Below are 25,901 nucleotides of genomic sequence, written 5' to 3'. Positions count from 1 at the left end.
TTTGACGAGCGAGCGTAATTCTAATCAAGATATAGTGACGGCCTTTATAGACAACGATTTATACCAACAAACTGAGGACTTGCAAAAATACTCTGAGTTAGTACGAGCGAGTGAGCCGAAATTTGTATATTTCCGCGTCATCATTACGTTTTGTTATTATTTTCTTTGATTCGGGGTTTTTTTTGCGCACCCCCCCCCCCCCGTATGTTCGAAACCGTTGGCGCCTTAATTCTTTTGATCCAATCGGCGATCGCTTCAGAACGAAAGAAATTGCAGCCGCTGCAAACATTTTGCCTGCTAAGTGACATGTGTGAACACAATAGACACTGTCATTTTGTCATCATCACGTTTTGTTCTTACCTTCTTTTTATATAAATTTTGGCGAGCGAGCGCAGCGAGCTAGCCGAAAATTTTTGTATTTCAGCTCACAGAACACTCTAAAAACACAAATGTTAAATCAGCATTTAAAAGGGCAGAGGAGTGACAACATTTTCAAAGTGTTGGTTTTCCTGCTAGATTCAACATTTAAAATGCTATTTTAAAAGTTGGATGCAACACTTCAAAAAATGCTGTCACTCCTCGGTCCTTTTAAATGTTGATTCACTAGCATTTGCGTTTTTAGAGTGAACATGGAATTTTTGTGTGAATACAATAAACATTGTCATTTTGTCCGCGTCATCATCATGTTTTGTTTTTATCTTGTTTGATTTGGTTTTCTGCCCCCCCCCCCCCCCACCATTCTCCCTCCCCCTTTCCGGGCGAGTTGTTTTTTTTTTTTGTTTTTTTTTGTTTTTGTTTTTTCCTTCTTCTTCTTCTTCTTCTTCGTTTTTTTTTTTTCCTTCTTCTTCTTCTTCGTGTTTTTTTTTCTCGTTTTTTTTTGCGCCCCCAAGGAGTGGCGCCCGGGGCACGTGCCCCCTTGTCCCCCCCCCCCCCTCCCCCCTAGATACGCCACTGGAAATGATATTGAAAGATACGTGACACTATATAGAAGCAAGAGGAGACAGATAGAATGACACACTGTATAATAGTTATTGTTGTTAGTGACTAAATGTGCTTTGTTTAGCTAAGTTCCTCCCCCTTGTAATCAAAACTTATGAATAATTGATGTTCAGCAAAGTGCCTTTTTATATCTTATAAAATCCTGTATCCGCCTTTGAGTATGATGACCCAAACTCGACGAGATGGCCCTTATCCAGCTGGGAGGAAGGGTTTCCAAATCGCCCTTGTCCTTTGATTTTAAAATAATTTGATCAGTACATCTGAAAATCGCTCAACAATAAGCGTGTAATTTGTACCCCCCCCCCCCGTTTTTTTTTTTTTTTTTTTTTTTTGTGTGTGCTTTTTTTTTTTCTCGTGAGCTTGATTACCGACATTTTTATATACGGTACCGCCAACCGCACTGAAAGGATGCTTGTCCAGTGTGCTTGTCCATACAGCAGTGTGCTTTTACGGCACTGTGCTTGTCCAGTGCCTGTCCAGTGCCTGTCTGAGCAATTGCGCCCTCTTGCGATCATGCGCTTATTAGCTTTTTTTTTTCTCTTTCTCAGATAATTACAGTTGCCTTGGCTGCGTTGTAAACACCGATTTTAGCACTTTCGTCGCCGTGATGACTGTAAGTTCTCATGTTTTTCATCGTGGTCAATTGAAGCTTAATGAGAATAACAAAAGTTATCAGAAGCAATATTTAAGTTAATTCAATGTTTAATGCCAAGTATTTGGAATGAAAAGGTTAAAACTGTGACAGTGTAGTGTTGCAATGTTTCAAGGCGATTAGTTGCTTGCTTCTCGCTCGTAGTCCCACGCGTTACAGCGTATGATGTAACGGTCTAGCCGGACCAGGTGGAGACGCCGTGCAAAAGCTAGGCCAACAAGCACGGTGTCGCGACTTGCTGTGCAGCGCAGCGCCAGGGCTGTATATAGACCTAGGCCATAAATCTATCCTCTAGTAAAACATGCTACTGACACTATTGTATAGACCGATTCTATGAGGCTATTTGTGTATTATCAGCATGGACAGCGCCATTAAATAAAATTACTGCAGTGTTCACGCCTACCCCCCCCCACTCCCCCACCCCCCTCCCTACATTAGCAAATGATGCACGCGCACGGAATGAAAAACTGATGAATGGCTGTTCTAGCCAATAGGCGTCTCGTACTGAGTGCGCACTAAAAACAGCATACACGTAATCGCTCTAACGTGGTAGCAGTGCATATGCCGTAAAGCGTAACTCAAGCGCATGGAAAGCAGCCTCCATCACCGTTGAAATTTCCACTTTTACAGTATTACGTAACAGGAACCAGTCATCATGGTCATGAACAAAAATATTGGTGCACTAGACCAGGAGGGTGTAAAGGGAGAAAAGCGAAATAAATTTCTTTCGCCATGTACAGTATGCATATTATGATATGAATCTTCTCTGTTTATGAAATTGTTTGTGTTTCATTTAATAAGTGCTACTCAATGCAAGCAGTTTGAGTTGCAACAATTGCAAATATCTTCATAAAATTGGCTCATTGTCCAATACAATTTATAGTTTGCTCATTGGCCAATTCAACTTTTAGTTTAAATACATACATTTCACCCGTGACCTTTTAATTATATAATTGAATGCATGGCTTAACTAGCCGTGCAATTTCACACTGGGATCAACTGGTGTTGTTCTAAAATGATAAGATATCATGGTGAACCATATTATGCACATCCTTGTTGGTTTGACACTGGCATCTGACTGAAGAAATTAAATTATATAGGCCCAATTTATACCCCTACTTGAGATCGAAGCATGAGCCCGGCAATAACGTATCACAGTCACTCCGATCGTACCACTGTTGTAGCGAGGTCTTGGATAAGTGTATGAATATCGCAATATAATTGGTTTGATCACAGAAGCAGCGCGTCTTGTCAGCCTGGGAAAGTGGCATCAACGTGGCAGAGTCGTACTATAATTGTGGCAATATCGCCCACAGCGCAGGTTGAGCGCAGAGAAACCGTAGTGTAATCGCCTTGCAGCCAAAAATGGAGGGGGAAGGCGATTGTGCCATGATTTGCAAAATCGTCACATATCGCCATGATCGCCTTCCTAGTGAGATTGGGGTATGATACATAGCTGCGGTGCGAAGCACAACACTTGTGTAAACAGTGATAGGGCTGTGTACTGTAGTTACTCCCTTCTTCTTTTATTAAGTACAGGCCACCTTTTGATGTATCAATGTACTGGTTCAGTGTACTACTGTTTATTGTCAGATTGGGAATAAGATTTAATAATATTCATACTAGATCTCTAGTAAGTTTATTTAATGCAAGCCGCCCATAATCCGACCACGCACAACACCGTCCAAATTTGTATAAATCTATATGTTTTTGCGCACAGTCAAACCTTGGCAGGGGAAGTCGAACCTTGGTGCAGGTGCTTATACTTACTTAGGCCTAGTCCTAGAGGGTCTCTAGGCTCTATATAGGTCTACATTATGTAGGAAATATATCTTAGTTAAAAAGGCATACAATGTAGACTGACTCTAGTATTTGTGTAAAATTTACATGTGTAACTTACAGACTCGAAAATTATGGAACTCCTTAACCTTACAGTACACTGTACCTGCAACAAGACCAACATTGATTAGAATGTCCCTGTGATCGATAAAGTAGACTGCATTGTAAAACCATAATTTGAAAGATTAATTTTGACATGCTTGGCCATGGACTAATGTAGATGTCTTCTTCTTCCTGTTCAATAAAGTCCACCTCTGGTGTATTGTTGTACCGACCGGTACTTTCAGTACTGTCTGTTACTGTTACTGATGTGAAAGCTATAGGTCAGGTAAACATACTAGATTCACTATCACAAATAATTCCTGCAGACAAGCAATTATTTCCTAATGTTTTTCTTCTCTGTTCAATCTCAAAATTAGATGCAGCTGAATAAACAAGTCTTCATGAAAGGGACATAAATTGCTGCAAAATGTCAGAAGTGAATAATGCTACTCCAGCCACTGCAGGGTTGCAGACACCTGACCCCAGCAATATCATGGTAATGATTGAACCTGCAACCCCAACAGTAACAGAAAAAGATGAAACTGAAGGATTCCGTGATGTTGGAAAGACAGATGATTTAGCACAATCAGCAAGGGCAGATGAGGAGAAAGAATTGCAGGATGATGAAACTTCAGAAAGAATGTCTAACGTAGCCTCTAATGCTACGCCAATTAATGAGAACAACAATGAAGATAACAAGGACATTGAGAAAACTTCTGAAAACTCACCCACAGTAGTTGCTGACAATGATGGTGAGACAAGTACCGATCAGTCTCAAAGCAAGCAAGATGATAGTACTAGAAATTCAACAGAATATCTATCTGCTGATCAAGGCTCTTCTGAAGGAGATGAGAGAATTAAGCAACAGGAATCTGTAGCAGCAGACACAAGTCACAATGGAGAAAATGCTGATAAATGTGAGAGTGAAGTTGACACTGAAGTGGAGAGTACATTACATGAAAGTAGAGATACTTCATTAGCAGAAACAACTCTTGCAGGCAGTGAGCACAGTGAAACAAAGCCAAATCTTGTCAGTGAGACCACGTCAGAGGTCCAAATGAAAGAAAAGGACAAGTCAGAGGATGTGATGGAGACTGATGGAAGTATAGTAGCACAGGAAAACCAGACATCCTTTCAAGTGACAACAGACATTGATACTGAACACATGGAAGAAGCAAGAAAGGACCAAGGTGCTGCCTCAGAGTGTTCAGCAGAGGATAAGGAGAGAATTGTGAAGACACCGGAGAGCATTGCAGTGTCTGTGGATCTTCCTGTCAATGCACCAGTAGGAAACATTTCTAGACTTGGCAGTGGTAGGCCTCTGACAGGTGAATCTGAATTTGTGTACAATGAGCATGATTTCCCAACTCCTGATTATGAAATGTATGGACCCACACCCACAGTTGTTGAAACGGAGAAAGGAGGCCAGCTGTCAAGTCCTGCAAAATTTGAGAAGACCTCGGCTAGCAGAGCCGAGGGCACAAAGAGTGTTACATTTGCAGATGATGTTAACATAGAGGGCAACAAAGAGACAGACAAGGAGGAGAAACAGTGCCAGCAGACAGCAGACAAAGAAGGGAAATCAGAGGAAACACAAGAGAAGGAAAAAGCAGAAGGAGATGAAGAGCAAATTGATGTGAAAGAAGAAACTAAAGAAGAGGGAAAGCAGGTACGTCAAGATGCTGTTGTTTTTAGTTTGTTTACATGTGATGATTGGTAACTATAGAAATTGTTTATCTGCAAGACTTAAGATGACTATTCCAGTGGTACTCGTCCATTTTCTTACACTTTAGGTTCTTTTTGTCTTTTAAGATGCAGTGTACATTTCACTCCGTCAAAATGATTCCCTTGGTACCATGCAAAGGGTATCCAAGTTATTTGCTTCAAAATACAGCAAAATATTCAAGGCATAGCAGCAGAATGGTACTTCTTGTGAAATATTGGAAATCAATTTTTTTTCTTTTTTTATAGGCATATGTACCTGGTATTTTTGAAGATAGTGAATGTGAAAACTACTGTACAAGCTGAAATTTTCGCAGTGGTTTTATTTTCGCGAATTTCGCGAATCGCCTTTGAATCGCGAAAATAACAACGCGCAAATAACTAAGTTCAGTTAGACCTTCGCAACCGCGAAATTAACAACACGCGAAAATGTCCTCAAAGGACCAATTCGCGAAAATATCTGTACGCGAAAATTTCAGCTCGTACAGTATATGGATGAGGATGATAATGATAATTGATAGTTGTTTACTTTGTTTATTGACTTTATCATCTTTTTTTTTTTTTTTCATTCGAGAATTACTGGCATGCACCTGCATGTGCCTGCAGCAGTCTTATGAATTGTGTTTTTCATTCTTTATGTCAATCCAAACACCCTTCTCTAAATCTCCATAGGAGAGGTCTGTACAACATCTTCATCACTCTCAGTAGCATGTACAACATTAATCAAAATACCTTATATCAGTCCCAACCTTATACCCAGAAATCAAACGAAACACATTTGTGTGTTTTATTAGTGACACTTTCCTGATATTTCAAGAACTTTCAATAGAGTAAACATTTCTTATCTGATGTCATTAGCACTTGATCTGGGCCCCATTGCTAGAAACTTTGTGTTTAAATGCAACCCCCAAAATCAAACACAAGTCCTCCAAATTGCACGCAACTTTGTGCTTAAACGCAAGTTGAGTTTCTAGCAATGGGGCCCAGGTCTTGAACTCGTAATTATTGTGACTGCCTAAGTACATTGCATAAGTCACTTTTTGAATAAAAGTTCTCCCTTTTTCTTCACAACAAATGCTGCAGGATGAAGCGGCAGCAGACATCTTTCCTACTGCTGTCAGTGAAGAGAAACTAGAGGAGGCCAAGAGGAGGCAGTCACAAGGGTTTACAAAGAAAGAGGGTCTTGCCATTGAACTCTTTGGAGCCTCCAAGTTTGTGCCAGAGTCACTGGAGGATGTGGTCACCAAGAAGGCATATGAACAGTAAGTTAGCAGTGGGTGTGACTACTTCAATGAACAAGATTTAAGTTTGGTTTGGTTTGGTCTTTTTCTGCATTTAAGCAAATACAAATTCAACACAACTTTCAAAGATCCAAATAATGACAAATGAAATGATAAATATGATAAAATATTACACAAGTAGAAAGGCATAAGCAATAGTATTGTGCAGTAGACATAGTACAAAATATGTTATCAAGATAAATAGATATTTGTTTTTCCAGCAAAACGGAGAGATGACTGAACACAGGAGACTGTCATTGTGAGTGGTCAGGCTGGAAATGGATGGGTTGCCGAGATGAGAGAGGAAATAAATGAAAGATACAAGGATAGATTGATGAAAAAGATTTTAGGGAAGTGGATAGTAAAGGACATAGATTGCCAAGTACTGAGTAGTTGAATACAGTGCATATGGATGGTTTATTGTACAAGCGGATGGACCAATGAATTGCTTGAATAGAAATATGGTAGGTGTTATCTTGTAACATATATCATACAGTGCACTCCTGTTATAACAAACACATTTATAACCAAATTCTGGTTACAACGAAGTAAAAATTCAGGGCGCAAAATTATCCGCTCTTTGTTCTTAATTGTTTATTTGTCTGGTTATGAAGAAATTTAGATATAACGAAAGAAAACTACCGGTCCCGAGAACTTTGTTATAACAGGAGTCCACTGTAGTTACTGTATTGAAATTCAATGCTGCTGAGTAGCTGAATGATGAATGGACTGCATTGATAGGAAGCTTCGTGAATGTCTGGAGACAGACAACCACTTACTGATTTGATGCTCTGAGCAATGTCAGGTGTGAATCAGTTTATCATGTTATGAATTGTGGAGGAAACAACTATCTAAGGCCATTGAAAGATTGTAAAGCGTAATTATGCACATTCATTTGCAAGTTGAGAATGTTATAAAGTTGCTTAGCATTGTTTGTTGACTGCAAAGAGTCCACTGCAAGCTTTTCGAGTCATATCCCAGGGCTCGACAGTAACGGTGGCCCGGTGGCCCAGGGCCACCAAAAACGCACGTCGGGCCACCAAAATTTCAGAAATGAAGAATTTGGTGGCCTGATCGGGCCACCAAAAAAGGTCGGATGTTTGCCTTTGGGCCACCAAAAATAAAAGTTAGTGTGGAGCCCTGCATATCCCCTCTTGAACTACAAGTACACTGTCTCTTCTGTGCAGTTTTGAAAATGGCTGCAAACTGATGGAAAAGGGTGAGTTCAGCCGAGCTGTGCTTAGTTTCGACAAGGCCCTAAATCTTCTCCCCAAGACAGTCCAGTTCTACCTGATGAGGGGAGAGGCCTACTTCCAGCTGTGTGACTTCCAGTCAGCTATCTTGAACATGAAGAAGGCATGCGTGCTACAGCCTGACAACAATGACTACTATTCTCGCCTAGCTTTTGTCTACTACTTCCAAGTAAGTATGGTATTTCTCTTCGAGAGACTATAAGCACAGTTCTTAGTGCATTCAAACAGATTTGATTACACACTTTTTTTTTCATACTACCAGGATGAATCAAAATTTACATTAATATATGAGTAGTGTGTAATAAATCATTAGGCAACTTCAGAAAAATTTGGCAGTACGCATATCAAAAGAACACTGGAACTGCTCACAAGTTTGTGCTGTAAAGATAACAAATGTAACTGGCAGATGCTTGTATTTGAGTATGTTCCCACTAACTTATCATGTATGGAAATGTTTCCACGTACAGCTGGAGTCGAGCCATTGATCCTTGACATGCAATGATTATGGTAAACACATGTTGCTTGTATCGCTGATAATTCCAAATAAGAGTGAATATGCAAAATTTTTCTTAGTCTTTTTATAAGTTGGTGAAAGTTGCAAAAGTCAAAATCATGATTATCATTAACAATCTCTCATCCAGTTCTTGGCTTTTTACAGTGTATTCAAGTTTGAGATTATAGCATACTGTAAAACTTGATATATTCACGGCACGAAATTTTCGCGAATTGCCACTGGCGTTCAATGCATATAGTGTAGACAAGAAATTTTGTGTGCATTTTAATTTCGCGAATCTTGGCACTTGCGAAATTCGCGAAATTAAAATGCACGTGAACATTCCTCGTTTTACATTATCAAGATGTCCCTGTATTTGCACATGCCTTCATACTTGTATGCCACTAAACTATCTTTGCACTCCTTTATTCCCAGGGTCAAATACTGTTTGACCAGTGTTTGTTTGCTGAGGCTCTGGAGTCATTTTCCAGAGCAGCTGAGATGAGGTCTGATGTCATTGCCTACCATACCAGAAGGTATTATCACCATTTATGTTTATCACTATCATTATTGACATCATCTGAAACACTGTTGTGCACTGTTATATGTAATAAGAATTCTGTGAGCAGGCATGAGGTGTCATGGATGAATAGAGATATTTACAACATGCTTTAGGATACTTCAGATCTGGTGGAACTCTTAAGTTTTGATATTAAAAATTGTACTTCTGTCGCAAACTTTGTGAAAAACTTTTTGCAGATTTATTAAACTGTAAGAAATGAAGAATCATTTCATGGTTTGATGGCTGTGTATGAAGATTCCATTCTAGCAATAATATATAGACACATCAGTCCAGACATTCTAAACATTCTTTTGAACCTTTTGTTTATTTTGTTTTAATTTGTTGTATTTTTTCTACATTAGATTGTATGAGTAATTGATATTATCATCAACCATGATTAACTATGCCTGAAATCTGTAGTGCTCAAACCACTAAAGTGAGTGCCTGAGTATGTGATGTTTTTAGCAGTTGTTATCTGGCACTGCAACAACGTGGTAAGAACTAGGCTTGTTAAACCGTGAATGTCACTCCTCTTCCCCTAAAAGTATTGCTTGTCTTGCTGCACTGCAACGCCACGGAGAGTGTTTGGCCCTTGTTAACAAGAGACTGGAGATGGAAAAGAGCAATCCAGACCTCTACATCATGAGAGCCAGATTGCATCAGCTCTTCAGGAATGTGAGTGACACGTAGCATTTCAGTCTCATGAGGCATGATAAAAAATGGCTGCATAAAAAATTCTGTATCGAATTAGCAGATAGGTGGGAATGGAAAATAAAGTGAGAAGGAGGACATTAAGAAATGGACAAGGCTGAGTTGTAGCTAAGCCTTGCAGGTCAACAGAAATTATGACTTTGAACTTGGCATTATCACAGCAGCAAGTGTTCCCACAGACCACATGTTTTAAGGACTGATCCAGTTTTGCAGATTAGAGCAAGAAGGGGAACCCTTTAAGATGTGTTTTGAGATAGTGACGTTTTTGTAGTACCGGTATTGGTGCTAATTATTCATGAGTGTTTGCAGTGTACCAGTAGGTGCTGGATAGAAGATGGTAATGAGGACTTAAAAGTGTATTCTAGAATACCATGTAATCTGATGTACAGTAAAGTAAGTGCCCAGGTCGAAATTCCCATAGAAACCAGTAGAGCTAAAACCAGTAGAATTCTACTGGTTTGTACGGGTTCAGTGGAGACCGATTTTCTACTGGTTTCAATATGGAAAGTGAAATAAAACCAGTAGAAAACCAGTAGGAAATTTGTACTGGAACCAGTAGCAGACCAGTAAGAATTCTTATTGGAACCAGTAGAAACCAGTAGAAATGCTTGATTTAAACCAGTAGAATCCAGTGAAGACCAATGAAAACTCTCAATGAAACCAGTAGAAATCTCAACAAAACCAGTAGAAATCTTAACAAAACCAGTAGAAAACCAGTAGAAACCAGCAGGATTTTTTTACTGGAACCAGTAGAAATCTCAACAAAACCAGTAGAAATCTCAACAAAACCAGTAGAAATCTTAACAAAACCAGTAGAAAACCAGTAGAAACCAGCAGGATTTCTTACTGGAACTAGTAGAAATCTCAACAAAACCAGTAGAAATCTTAACAAAACCAGTAGAAAACCAGTAGAAACCAGCAGGATTTCTTACTGGAACCAGTAGAAACCAGCAGGATTTCTTACTGGAACCAGTAGAAACCAGCAGGATTTCTTTCTGGAACCAGTAGAAACCAGCTGAATTTCTTACTGGAACCAGTAGAAACCAGCATGATTTCCTACTGGAACCAGTAGAAACCAGCAGGATTTCTTATTGGAACCAGTAGAAACCAGCAGGAATTCTTATTGGAACCAGTAGAAACCAGCAGGATTTCTTACTGGAACCAGTAGAAACCAGCAGGATTTCTTACTGGAACCAGTAGAAACCAGTAGGAATTTCTACTGGAACCAGAAGAATACCAGTAGATGCCTTACTGAAACCAGAAGAAACCAACAGAATACCAGTAGATGTTGTACTGGCCCCAGTAGAAACCAGAAGAAATTCCTACTGAACCAGTAACAGCATGTACCAATGCATTTGGAAGAAGAACTTGCACTTCAAGTGACTCCCATAATAACGACATCTTCAGGACCGACAGTTTTCTTTTTGTTACATTAAAATGTTGTTACCGCTCAACAATGCAAGAAAGAACATTGTAAATGTAGTGCAGTTGTAAATACAGATAATAATTTAAGGACCTGATTTTTTACTTTTTTGATACATTGCAAAAAAAGTTTCCATAGAACCATGTCCATTATAATGGATGTGCGCTAGTAGTACAAATTCTTCTTCAAATCAGCAAAAAAAAAACCAAACAAACAAACAAACAAAAAACCTATTTGTAATGGTGCCACCAGACGATCAACTAATGTACAGTACTAACCAATTTTCGACTGAATGAGACATACCTGAATGTTCAAAATTAAGAATGCATACATGTACACAACACATGCCACACAAATTCACACTGCATTTGTATGCATACATTGATCAAAACATGAGACTTCTATCACACACTGTAAGTCTGGAGTAAATACAGTCTTAAGTTGAGGAAATTTTATTACAGGTCAACGGATGATAATCATATTACATGAGTACATTACATTTGTATTCATTATTCAGATTACTTTTTTTTTCACCATGTTGTTTTGCCAAGCCGAAGAATTTTTATTTCAGTTTACAAATTCGTTCAACTGATTATGTGACAGGATCTTTTTTTTTTGGAAAGCCAAATAAGGCCTCGACAGGTATTTGAAAAAAAAAGCCAAAAACATGTAAATTTGTATTACATCAAAAATACAAGGTTTACATTCCTGTCGTTGAGCACTTTCCATATGCCCCATTTGTTTGTTAAAGCGATAACATAAAGATGATTACCCTAATCATAGAAAATGTCGAATCTGAAAGGATGCAAAACTCATACGTACACAAACAAACTTAATAATAAAGATATTAAACTGATGGCATGACAAACAAAACTTCACTTGACAAAACAAAATACAGCATTGGTGGTTGGCAAAGAATAGATATTCATAATTATGTATGTAAAATAAACCATGCTGTCTTGCTGGCATCATCCAGGTACATACATCTACTGTACATACACATATAACACTAACAGCATCGATCATAGATAGTGTTAAAAAAAGCGGCACCAAAATGGGATTGGATATTGTAGGTAAGAGGCAATGAGTAAAAAAAAAAAGAAGAGGAAAATAAACAAATAAACAAATTCATAGACACATCTGAATGTAAGTTTACAGAATAGATTTCAATTACCAAAATGCTCACGCATGCTTGGCAGCTCATTTTATGTTAGTTAATAGCCTTTCAAAAACATAAGAGAACCTCATTATGTGAAGGACCTAAATACGATTCACCTGTAATTACCTTGTTTGAGTGTATATCACCTTTCTTACTATATTGTAAATATACACAGCCCTGTCCCTTTTGCTGCACACAGCATTTGGTTGGGCTAGTTTCTTTCTATAATAGGTCCTTGTTCTGTCAGCGGGAAAGTGGTATGCACAATCTGTGAGGTATAATGTCTAATAGTAGTCATAGATTTTTCACAATAAGTCAAGAGTCTTCACCTGGGACCCGATAAAATCATCCATTATCATTTCCAAACTGGCAGGTCTGTAAGTTGCAAGGTTACACTGATTTCATTTTTTTTTTTTTTTAAAGAAAGAAAATGCATCAAACTGAACATTACCCATTTGACCATTTAAAATAAAAAAGAAAACATACAGTGTACACCGTTGCATGATTCAATTACACAACTTTGAGCACAAACAACACAGCATGGACGCGGAAGGTTTTGCACTTCAGGCCACACCCATATTAGTCTTTTTATCCGATAGCAAGTACAGCTATACTGTGTTATTGCCTAAGTTAGTCCTCACCTAATCCTTTGCCATCAGTACAGCGCAGGAATCTTCCCCTCCTCTACCAGCACAGCAACTCTCTTGTGCAAAATCAAAATACTGTACATGAAATAAGTATATGCTGACTTTCTTGCAGTTTATACTTGTATCCATCATGAATGTAAAGATACACTGTAGCACAGAAGATCACCCAAGCCCAGTCATCTGGTTTTGACATACATGTATGTACTAAACTTGTACATTGTACATTACGGTACTGTTCAAGTATTTCCTCATTTACGCTGTCACCAGTGATGGAATAACACAGGACATAGTGACACTCCTTTTCCTCCAGTCAATCTTTAAAGTACATTGTCGCTAACAAATCTCTGCACTGATGATGATGAGTCTGGCTGAATATGATGGTTCTCTCAGTTTTACATTTCTTTCGCTCACATAATTCTTTCACTAATGTGAAAATATCTTGAAATTTTCCTGAAGTGACAAGCTGACAACATACACTTTTTGTAACAGCAAATATTTGGCCAGGCCTCCCTGGTTGGGCCCATCTGGTGCTTGTATGACAATTTCAAAATGCTGAAGGCCCAAACTCTCAGTGAGGTCATCATTCTCTGAAGGCAAGGGAAGATGTAGGGCCCACTCGTGGCAGTCAAAAAACCAGGTACGTGGCATAACGGAGCTCCGCAAGTCGACCTTAGCTGGCTTCTTCTAGTCTTCATCGTCTCCTAATACTTAAAGATAAAACAAACAGAAAGAGAACTTCGAGTAATCCATCAGTTTTCAATGTTTGATGTTAAAGTGATATATTGTACTACGTAAATCTTGCCAAATTGAGAACATTTGTTCAAAAAATCAGCACATTTTTCTTCTTCATTGGAGATCAACATTCAACAATGTTATCATTATGGTTAATTAGTGTTTCAGTTTGAACTCTTTATACATTATGTACAACATATGTTACGTTTGCACGCCTGACTCTGTCAAGGGCATATTATAGTTAACTTCACATATTCCGCTCAATGCACAAACCCGCCCCCACCGATCGATGAATCACTAGCACAGGGTAGACAGTGTTTCTGGCAATTCCATTTCTCTCACTTACAATGTACCGGGTAACCGGTATAGCCTGTATTTTACTTGGTGATTGACTAGCAAGCGGTGTTCCCTATGAACTGTTGTTATATACTGCCTTTTTGTACGCTTAAATGGTCACAGATTTGTCATACAATTTACACACACACATGAAAGCAAAGCTTGACATTTTTTTTTCTACAACTTTGCTCACTGCATGTCCAAAGATTCAACATAAATCTACAAGTTAAATACATGTAGATGAGAAAAACTGAATGTACATGTATTCTCAAATCATCACTATTTTGTTGGTGTCTAATGTGGCAAACAGAATGTTTCCATCATGGCACACAAACTGATATTGAGTGATAAAGAGCTAACTTAAATCCAACTTTGTAGTTAGCATTAATAATACTTTAAATCTAGGCTAAGAACAAGAGGTCTAAGGCAAAACACTCACTAACTGGCCAACACTGGTGCTCGGTTTGTCTCAGTCGGATTCCTCATACACTTGCACTGCAGACGAGTACAGCATGGCTATGCATATCAGTGAACCTACTGCGTACTGGTGGCTGTAGCTGTTCCAGTGTCTCACAGTCCATTATCGGGCATTGTCAGTCTCCGACACGTACCACCACCACAACGGTAGTACCAGATACAGTTTGGATTCACAGTGGATTGTTTCGTCAATTTTCACGATGTCATTAGCTCGCACATTTCAAATCGTTTGAACATACATGTAGTATGGTGTACGACATTTCTGAAACATACCATAGGGCGTACTAGTACACCGAAAAAAACGTAGCGTTCAAACGTACGGCTTCGATTCCGATCGTCATCTAGTATGATCAGCTATGGTTGAATACGGCCTGGAAGCAAACTCGACATCAAAGTCACTCTCAAATGAAATAAAACGTCAATGTTTACCGCTAACTAAACCTTAGATTCCTGAGCTCATTGAAGAATCTCATTCCGAAACACAAATGCAATCGTAAGTGGAGTTTTCTCGGTATAATTGGCTGCTGGATGACAGAGTTGAACGGATTGCGATGGGTGCGTTGATGTGTGTACGACAGCACAGTACGACGTACAGCTCAAATATGAATGCGGTGGCGGTCGGCCGGCGGCCAGCCAGCCAGCGCAGGACCGGGGAGCGGACGGCGGATTGCGCTGCCCGCCAAAAGTAGCTCGTTTGCATAACGGCTAGCTGCGCGGTAGTATATGACGTCATGTTGCCGTTTGAGTCCCAGGGATTCATTGATGAGCATAACGAGTTTAAAGACAATTAGTTTATAACAATTACATAAGTATAATTTTATTTCAAAATATATGACTTATATTTTTATTTTTTTTTGCAATTGTTAATATCCCCATGATAACAAAATTAACAAAATTTTCCGTAAAAGTTGTTCATTGTAACGACGTTCTGTTGTTTGACAACTTCCAGTAGAATCCACCGGTTTCTATTGGTTTCTGCAGGCACTCGGTTGGTTTCTACTGGTTTGACTTGTTAGAAGTATTTTGACACCCCATTTTAAACCAGTAGAATCTACTGATTTCTGTCGGTTTCTACTGGTATTACTTCACAATTTTACAACCCTCTTCAAACCAGTAGACTCTACAGGTACTCGTTGGTTTCCGCTGGTTTGACTTGATATTTTTACATCCCATTTCACGCCAGTGGAATCTACTGGTTTCTGTCGGTTTCTACTGGTATAACTCCACACTTCTACAACTCTCTTCAAACCAGTAGACTATCTACATAGGTACCTGTTGGTTTCTACTGGTTTGACTTGTTTGTTTTTACATGTATAGGAGATGACTGGTTTGTACTGGTTACCACTGGTTTGACATGATATTTCGACACCCCATATTTCAAGCCAGTGGAATCTACTGGTTTCTGTCAGTTTCTACTGGTATAACTTCACACTTTACTTATCGTCTTCAAACCAGTAGACTACTACAGGTACCTGTTGGTTTCTACTGGTTTGACTTATTTGTTTTTCCATGTATAGGAGATTGACTGGTTTGTACTGGTTTGACTTAATATTTTGACACCCCATTTCAAGCCAGTGGAATCTACTGGTTTCTGTCGGTTTCTACTGGTATAACTTCACACTTCTACAACCCTCTTCAAACCAGTAGACTATCTACAGGTACCTGTTGGTTTCTATTGGTTTGACTTATTTGTTTTACATGTATAGGAGATTGACTGGTTTGTACTGGTTTCCGCTGGTTTGACTTTATATTTTGACACCCCATTTTGAAGCCAGTGGATTCTACTGGTTTCTGTTGGTTTCTACTGTTATTAACTTCACACTTTTACAACCCTCTTCAAACCAGTAGACTTCTACAGGTACCTGTTGGTTTCTACTGGTTTGACTTATTTGACTTATTTTAACAACAACAACAACCACTGGTTTGACTTGATATTTCGACACCCCCATTTTAAGCCAGTAGAATATTCTGGTTTCTATTGGTTTATGCTGGTCATTACTTCATCACAATTGTATGACCCTCTTCAAGCCATTACTACTGGTACCTGTTGGTTTCTACTGGTTTGACTTAATTCTTGTTTATACGTGCAGAAAAGTGACTGGTTTGTACTGGTTCATACTGGTTTCCCCTTCTTTTAAAGCCATCTTCAAACCAGTAGGCTGCACGGGTACCTGTTGGTTTTTACTGGTTGACAAGTAATGTTTTAACATGTATTTAAAAAAAAAATGCTGGTTTGTATTGGATTCTACTGGTCTGACTTGTCTTTTTTCAATCCAGTTTTGAAACCAGTCGACTCTTCTGGTTTGTACTGTTCTCTACAGGTTTCCCTCTCCACTTGAAACCATTAAACAGTACTGATTTCTTCTGGATTCTACTGGTCTAACTTTAAATTTAACACTCCATTTGAAAACCAGTAGACTCTACTGGTTTTTATTGGTTTGTTCTGGTCTTTTGACCAGTTGAATCTAATGGTCTCTATGGGAATCCTACTGGAACCCTCTGGAAATTCCCATAGAAACCACTCAAATCCGGAAACCATTAAAAACCAGTAGAAGCTCTCTACTGGTTTCTACTGGTTTCTATGGGAATTTCGACCTGGGTGTGCTTCTGTTGGATAAACTGATGTATATTGTCTGTAATATGAGATATGTGACACTAGTAAAAGAAAGAAAAAAACATAAAAAAAAAAGAATGTAATCCTGACCCATTTTTGAACAGAGCTATAAACATAACACAATTTTTTTTTTTCTACCCAGACAACCCTATGCTACTATGATCTGAAGGATGCCCTTGCACTAGACCCAACCCAGGAGGAGGCGATAAGACAGATGCAAGAGCTGGAGGTCAATGCAGAAGAGAATCGTAACCATGCCACGCGACTCCAGCTCCAAGGCAAATTCAAGGATAGCCTGACAAAGATCACTATTGCCATAGAGATGAATCCTTCTGTCTCGCAGTATCACTTACAGCGGTAAGCCCCCTCTTTTTGACTAATTCCCCTCTTTTTGACTGTTCTTTGTCATAATTTGCTCTTTATTTTGGCAGGGGACATTCTTACATCTTCAGCAGAATGTTTAGAGATTATGCTGTTTATCTGCTGTCCAGTTCTATCTAAGGGAACCACAATAGGTTTTCTTGTACACTACAGGTCAATATAGGAGTACTGTCAGGTAGAGCTGTGGACTCTCAAATAGCAGCTGCCAGGTTTACATTTTTGGGCAGTTCATGCATCCTTGTGTAAGATACTAACCCGCTATGTCCCACTTGGTAATGCCTCTTTAAAAACAGTGGATGCACTTGAAAGGCTACTGAGGGTGAATTTAGAAATGCTCCCATTCCATTTCCTCTCCTGCCCTTGGTGTATGGTAAAACAAAAAGAAGAACGAAACAAAACGAAACTTAAAACAAAACCTCAGTCCTGCAACATTCTTATATGACATCATTGTAAATCTGTTCTATAGTGTGACTTTACCCCTACTCAGTTGTGTGTGTGTGTGTGTGTGTGTTTGTGTGTGTGTGTGTGTGTGTGTGTGTGTGTATGCGTGTGTGTGTCCTTTGTGTTAAAAGAAAAGGAAACAAAAAAATGTTGTGGAAAATTTCAGGAGTGAAGAAGGCTAAAGTCAAACTATTTGCTTTTCATTAACATTTCCAGGGGAGCTCTCCAAAGGCGTCTACATGATTACAATGCAGCTATCGATGACTTCCTTCTAGCCATGGATAAGACTGAACACAATGAGCATGACCGTGTGTACACCGATGCACAGCGCCAGCTACTGTTGACCTACAATGACTTTGCTGTGGAATGTTTCCTGGGGAGTCATTTTGAGGAGGCTATCTTACTTCTCAACAAAGCCCTCAAGGGGGAAAAGAGGGAGAAAGGATTGTATATCAACAGAGGTGGTGAGTTCTGGACTTTTCACTTGCTCTATGTGTTGTGCTTTCTCAAAAGCATTCTCCTCATTTACACATCACCTTGACTCTTATGAAAACTGATTGGTGAGTTGAAGTTTAATGAGACTTGTAATATGATGGAATTGTTGCAAATATTCAGTTTATTGCTCTTTTTCCTGAACATTCAGTCTGTGACTTCCTGTTGCTGTATTTATTTTTATCATTTGCATTTAGAGGCTGGACACCTTCTGTCCTGATATACTTTGTACTGATAAAGCCAGAAATTTTAAAAGTTTTGCAAAAGAAGGTATCTATCTTGGAACTCATGAATTCACGGGCAGCGAAATATATTTCCTAAATTTCAGAATTGTCCTTTTAAGATAGTTGACCACTGTGAATTCATAGGAGAAACTGTATTGAGGAAGACAATCATGGTTACATTTCAGAATTGTCATCATTACTTTATACGCTGCATGATTATGAACTTAATTTTCCAGTGTAAATATATTCCAATTTGTTTAGGTTATGTAAGACAAGCATCTTCATTATATGACAACGATATCTTTTTATCTCATAGTAGTGGAATCAATAGATATTTAGGGAGGGATGCAAAACTTCTTCACTTGTGAATCCTTATCTTCAGTGAATAAAACTCACAACACCATAAAAATGTTTCTCTGGTTGAATAAATGCTGAGGTATTTTTGACTTGAACGCTGCTACATGTACTACAGATTTCGTCGGCCTCATGCCAGAAGGGCCTTAACACCATAGACTTTGTACACTGTTAGGGCCCTTTTGGCATGAGGCCGACGAGTTGTGATAACAGTAATCAGTATGTGAGTATAACCATCTATATTTATACCGTATTCCCATCAATTCCTCCATCCACTTGCCTTTCTACTTTCTCTCTGCTCTCTTCCACAGACTGCTTCTTCCGACTACAGGAATACCACTTTGCATTGGCCGACTACCACCAGGCTTCAGAAATCGATCCTCTGGACCCAGCGATTCGGTCCCGAGTGGCTGCCATCCACAGCCAGTTTGGTCTGCAGGACTATGAAGAGCACAGCTATCAGGAGGCAGAGTCTCGCTTCACAGTAGCCATCCAGCATAACCCCCGCCATGGACCCTACTACATTGCCCGCTGTAAGGTTCGCCTCATGCTGGAGGTAAGCAGTGGAAGCCAGGTCATAGTAAGGATAAACATCCCTGCCAATGATTACCAGGATGACAGATATTGTTGATGCTAGCATTGTGAGCAATGTCATCATCTAGTGCATCACTTAACGCCATAGAACATGGGAACTACACCTGTAATATGTTTGGATGAAATGGCTGTGAAAAATATTTCAGGTTTGAGTGTTACCTGACAGAAGAAAGATCAAAAGATCAAGCTCAGTTTTATCTTGTTGGGGGTGAGAAGACATACATTGTAATTCAGTATGTTGAACTGTGGCATTGATATGTTATAGTCTTTTGAGTTATAATCAAAGAATCATAAAAATCTTTCCATGCACTGGTATATCCACCAGAATCAAAATGGTGCCAGGCAGGACTTCCTCATGGCTCTACACTTGGACCCGTCAAACATCGAGATCTTGACCCTGATGCCACGGCTCTACCCGGGCAAGTCTGTAGGTGATGTGATGCGGACTCGGCCAGCCAAAGAGGCCAAGGTGGCAGCAGAAAACTTGGTCATGACGGCATCTCCTGTCAAACTACCAGGACTAGACAGGTACATTCCAGCAATTACTTTGAAGACAGGCAGAAATTTTGTAGTTGTCCTTTCAATGAGGGCAGACAAGTATAAAGCATAGGGCAACTGCAAACAAAACAAAACAAAACAAAACAAAACGGAACAAAAAACATTGGTTACCACTGCACACAAACAGATTTGAGAAGGTACTTAGCAGGAAACAAAAATGAAGGAATGCATCATATTGTGTGTGTCAAGAACCTCCTCCCATTGGTGCTAATTTGCATGTTTTATTGGGACAAATATAACATACCTAACTTCAGATTGCAGTCAACCTCCACTTTGGATTTGAATACAGAGGTGGTGTATGTCTGCAGAAAATTTTGGACAAAATCTGCCGAAGATCAAACAGCAGTGAACTTGATTGTCTGAATTGAATCCCATAATGGTGTGCTAATCATTGTAATGGGCAAAGTACTACAGGAGGAATTGGATTTAATCAACCACTTAAACTGGGATTACAAAGACATTTAGCAGCCTAACTCATTTAATCATTCAATATCACAGTCAAGTAAATGTGCACATACATGTACAGTTTACAATTATCAGTAATAAAGTGATAGACCTAATGTATATTGGGACTGGCAGAGTCCTGCTTTTAACTTACAAAAATCTTTCATTCTAGGTGCAGTCTTTCTCACTCTCTTTTTTACCCCCCCCCCCCCCCCAGCCCACCAAAAAAAGAAAAAGGAAAAGGGAGAAATATCTGGCAATGTCATTTCAAAGAAACAACAAAACGGTAGATCCCACATAATGGACATTTTTGTATGGAGGAAACAAAAATCATGCTTCAAAGGACACAGTGTGTCACTGGTAAAATGCTGTTTCTAGTCAACTGCTCATGAAGGATTCAGTCTTGTATGTCTTTGTGTTCTAGTTCTTCACCAGAGGGACAAGGGCAAGCAGCAGTTGGGGATGATGGCAGGAAGAAGGTGACCTTCGGTGCAGTCATTCCTGAGGAGGAAAATGCAATTGTTCCATCCCTCAAGTATTGCATGGATGAAATAGAGTTCAACAAGGTCCTCACCAAGCAGAAGAAGAAGGTGAATGATTATCTTTTAGCTGTTATCTTTGCTATTTCTCTAATCTCCCTTCCAAAATGTCATCTTATTTACTGCATCAACTGCACCACAGACGAGAGAATTTGTAAGTTTTAACTCCACAGATATATTTGTCATGATTTAAAGCAGTGATTCTAGTTTCTATAACCCTTTCATTCCCAGCTTTATTGTAGAACCTTTTGAATCGCAGTACATATAATCCTTTAATTCTCAGTACCTCTGTACACCATGTCATTTTGCAGGACAGTTTTTGTAGCCCTTTCATTCCTAGCTCTTTGGTGGACCCTTTCAAATAAAGTACCCTATTGATAATACTTTTATTTTCAGTACCTATGTACAATTTTTCAGTTTGGCAAAACAGTTTCTATAATCCTTTCATTGCAAGCTGTTTAGTAGACCCTTTTGGTGGGACATCTTCTGTAAACAATACAGATAAATATATTTATATCCTTTCAAAAACTACAGATTTCGACCCAGGTGAAGTCACTGTTGAATGACAGGGGCTCCTTCCCCAAGGACCTGCCAAAGCTAAAGCCCCAGCCACCATCAAGGCCATACGAGGTGCGAGGGGGTCACTGGAAAAACCCTGAGCCTGCAATCAAACCAGGCTGGAGGACGTTCAGTCTGGGCATTGGACTCATGGAGTAAAGGAAAGACCATTGAAATAACATGACCAAATGACCAGTAGGGCTGCATGAATTCTTGTTCCCCACTTCCTTACTTCCTCAGGGTAACACATGGTTTCATGTACAGTGATGATAAAAGGTTTTCAACTTGTAGGACAGTAATGAATACCATTTTCAGTCACAAAGGAATGTCTCCTGGATATGTGACAGTTATACCCACAAAATGTGAATGCTGTTCTTGGGTTTGATAGAATATAAACAGAAGATGTGATTTTCAAAAGCATTGCATTTTTCCATTTTTACATCTTTTGTAGAGGAGCAGTTGCCTGTAAATGTTGAAATTGGAATGTGTATGTTCTACATTTGGGAACTTTTATTTTCCCCATGTCAATTCTAAGAAAAGGACAATGCATGAAATTGTTGAGGGTTACATACTTGTCTGCCATGTCTTGTCATTCCAAATTTCTGGTAAGCTTTAAACATTTTATGTATTATCAGGGTGCTAAGAAGTGATAAAGAGGAGGATAAGTTCCCTGTTTGCTTTCTTCAAGTTGACAGGGTGTGTTCTGAAAGCAGTGCAGTCCATTAAATAAGTTCTAAATTATGTGAACTCCAAACATCAAACTCCGAATTCCAAACACTAGCCAAAACAGAGTGATGTGTCCGTGGATAAAGATGCTAGATATGAAACATTGGTTTATAATGACATTATTTTTTTTTTTTTTTATGCAAAGTAGATGTAACAAATTAAGGGTAGCTTGAAGGCATTTTGTAAGCAGTCCCATAAGTACAGTTTATTCACAAAATCATATGACATTACGTTTCATCCTTCAGATTTTTTTTTTTTTTCTTCTGTGTTCTATTTCTCAGAAAAGGTCGGCAAAGAGCAGACAAAATTTGACGACAATTTTATGAAAGTAATACATTGTCAAGCAACATCTTAAACATCTAGTAGTCTGTCTGTGGCATCATGTTTAACATAATGACAATACAGCCTATTGGCTTCTTTTCATAACAGTTTAGGCTGCAATCAGTATGACTGTGTCTGAAGTAGGGAAAAGCTCTCATTGCTTTCCACCTCTTCAATTTAATTTCACAATTACATTAAAGCTTCAATAATAAGTCAGATAGTATTTTCAGATTTTGGAAATGTGACAAGAAACAACAGATTGGATTTTGGTGGTGATATCTACATGAGTTTGTCTGACTGTCTGTGTATGTATGTACATGTATGTATGTGTGTATGCTGTATGTATATATTTATGTGTGTATGTATGTATGTTTTTATGTACATAAAAATGCACACAAGTCTGCAACTCTGTCTGTCTGTATCTATGTTTGTGTAGGTTCTTGGTCCTGAAGCTAGTCAAGTTATTATTATTCATTGGAAAATGTAAGAATTTAATACAAAAATCTAAAACTCGAGTGTTCCACAAGTTCATCAGTCTTTTTTACATGGAATATGTCCTCAAATACAGTTCAATGTTACGAGATACAAGTATCTTATATTGATTGCTTAAATTGTGATAAACTTACAGTATTGTGTTTTATTAAAATGTTTATATGTGGTACATATTCATTATTGGGATAGCATAAGTACATGTATATAATTCTAGAAAACAAAATAGTTTATGAGGCAGAAATTGAAGAAATGGGAAAGAGTGCAATGTACAATGTACTGAAAGTAAGATTTGATTTGTAAGGTAAGTCAAATTCCAGAACTGGTTTTGTGAGATGCAACAGTCCAAAAAGTGATTCCTTTTTAAACCAAAGTTCGAGCAAAGAAATTATTTTTTCCCCCATATATTTTTATTGCTGTATAGCAACTTGTTAAAGGATCTTTCAGTCAACCACCTGCAGCTAGGGTTACTCCAAATAATTGTATGCACTGCTTCAAATTGCTAACATGGAAAAAAAAATTACTCAACATGAATGTGCAACATTACATTCTGTGATCAACTTGAGCTTGGGCAGAAATTACCTTCTCAAGTATTTCTCAACCACTCCACCAAGTGTGTGTTGCCTGAATTCTACACACCGTCACTTACCTGGAAAGCGCATGCCCCGTTTGGCTACACTGTCTCTGTTGGTAATCTGCCTTGTGATTTCAGTTTCTTAGTTCAGTCAGTATGATTGTGGATACATTGTATTAATTTATAGTAGGTGTGAGAAAAGCTGACCGACTGTTTACCAGTGCAAGGTGCATGTTCAAGACAAGTAAAATTAATTTATGGTTGGCCCGTCTGATGAATTAGAAAAATTTTGTTTGTGACATGAATGCTGTTTATTTGCCATGCTTTTAAGTGAGTGATAGATATAACACTGAATATGCTTGTATTGACCCAGAATTTCTTGAGTATGGTTTTTAACCCGCAGGATACAAAACATTTTTTACACAAACAAGACAGGGTGCTGTATAGTTTTGCTGGAGGTTTTAGCTTGATTAGTAAAATTGAGGAGTTATGACTACATGTATTTGGTAAGATCTCTCCTTGGTAAAAAGCATTTTAATATACACGTACAATGAAACAGAACAAGTGATACTTCTTCCATTACACTTTTGTGTGTGCATTTTTTTAACATCCTACCAAAGAATATATTCTTTCACTAAGAAAAAGTTTCTTAGTATTCTCACTATATTGCATGATAAATAGGATACATGGCTATTGAAAGGTGCCTTCTACTTTGCAGATCAAATTCTCTGTATTATGTGTTCCATGTAAATTATTACTTGTATATAATGAAAAACGTATTGTACATTTGTGCATTTTGTAAAATAATTGCTGGTACATAATTGCACCATATGTAAACTTTTGTAAATAAAACGGATATCTGCCATAAATGAAAATGTTGCAACTTCTGATTTCATTTTCAGATATGCAGAGGTGTAATGATGCAAGATAGTGTATTTGATTGAGGCAGATACACTGAGGCACACACAGCAAAGTAGCAGGAAGCATTCAAACAACTGCTCAGAACAATGCGATGTATCCAAGAATCATCAGCAAAGATATGCCACTCAGAGCAAAAGCTCGAAGTGTTTTCTGTCCTAGGTGCAGTTGAATCTGTCACTCTCATCTCTTCCTTTCTTTCATCTCTCTCTCTCTCTCTCTCTTTGCATAGAGAGAATGCACAAATTGTAAACGCGTAAATCCTAATGAGTGTGTTTTATGAATATTTTGCACACCTTAACACACAGTCAACAATCATAGTCACATAGCCAACCTTTGACAAGCCAAAACATCTTTTACACTACAACTTACAAGGCCTTATCTCTCTTGTTGTTCAATGGGCCAATACACATGAACATTGTTTCTAATGCAGAAGTTCAAGATACAGTTTTATCTAAATCCAAATCCTGTTGTCTTCAAAGGAGTTTGACAGAAATCATGTGTACATACAATGATTGACACAGGATTCACACATTTTCTTTTTATTCTGTTTCTTTACAGAAATGTGGTACAAGTATTTGAGTGTTGCTATGTGTGGGCAACAATAATATAGGGTTTCTCATAGACACAACATCACATTAATGAAATAAGGGAAATGAATGTGTTACATTTGTAGAGTGGACACCATGCTCCTCACTGTGACAGCTGGAAGAGCTGTGGTCCATAAGAAACAGAAACAAAGAATTTCTTACTTTATTAATTCTACGACAAGAGTACATCAAAAATATAGACGTTAACTACATGTATATGAAGCACTTTCCATGCTTGAAGCCATGAGATCATCTGTGAGGTCCTAGCATTTGTTCTTTGAGGGTTTTTTTTTTGTTTTTTTGTGGTCACAATGTTTACTTAATCACATGTAACCTGCCATGATCAATGTCTTCAATGTGGTAGGTGTACCGTGCAGAAGAAAATCAAATGAACAAGTCATCGAACTGTTTATCTCATGTCTATATAGAGGAATCAGATTTAAAATTATCCTTGCAAAGAAGAATGTCAAACTTGTGCTCAGGAATGCATCCACTTCAAGCAGTGTCCCTCACATAATTTCCATTTTCTGGTTGAATGTTATTCATATGATCACCTCTACTGGACGACAGCAATCACATACTGTAAAACCAGACATTTTTTGCCTAGACGTAATTTTCACAAATTTTATAAGGAGCCAAGATTCTTGAAATTAAAATGCATGCAAAGTATGCATTTAATGCCGGTGGCAGTTTCCACAAAATTTATGCTATGAAAAGGTCTGCCGCCTCCCATTCAAAAAAAAATGAAAAATAAAAA

The 25,901-nt window shown here is 38.5% G+C and overlaps 1 protein-coding gene across 1 annotated transcript; it reads left to right on the top strand.

Moving 5' to 3' along the window:
• Window positions 1-1,553: 1,553 nt before the first annotated feature.
• Window positions 1,554-24,494, top strand: LOC140240781 (uncharacterized). Its single transcript, XM_072320553.1, has 12 exons — window positions 1,554-1,612; window positions 3,910-5,201; window positions 6,338-6,516; window positions 7,722-7,956; window positions 8,716-8,816; window positions 9,388-9,517; window positions 17,084-17,298; window positions 17,980-18,227; window positions 19,145-19,389; window positions 19,753-19,955; window positions 20,854-21,019; window positions 21,503-24,494. Exons 2-12 carry the CDS (start codon window positions 3,960-3,962, stop codon window positions 21,683-21,685), a joined length of 3,147 nt encoding a protein of 1,048 aa, XP_072176654.1. The 5' UTR covers window positions 1,554-1,612; window positions 3,910-3,959; the 3' UTR covers window positions 21,686-24,494.
• Window positions 24,495-25,901: the final 1,407 nt, after the last annotated feature.

Source organism: Diadema setosum, chromosome 17, assembly GCF_964275005.1.
Source record: "Diadema setosum chromosome 17, eeDiaSeto1, whole genome shotgun sequence".
Lineage (NCBI taxonomy): Eukaryota > Metazoa > Echinodermata > Echinoidea > Diadematoida > Diadematidae > Diadema > Diadema setosum.
Note: the sequence above shows the minus strand (reverse complement) of the source record. Positions and strands in the feature narration are given on the sequence as shown.

Coding starts and splice junctions, on each gene's coding strand:
- LOC140240781 (XM_072320553.1), top strand. CDS start 3,960: ATGTCAGAAGTGAATAATGCTACTCCAGCCACTGCAGGGTTGCAGACA. Junction 6,517..7,721: donor ACCAAGAAGGCATATGAACA/GTAAGTTAGCAG, acceptor TCTTCTGTGCAG/TTTTGAAAATGGCTGCAAAC. Junction 19,956..20,853: donor AAACTACCAGGACTAGACAG/GTACATTCCAGC, acceptor TTTGTGTTCTAG/TTCTTCACCAGAGGGACAAG.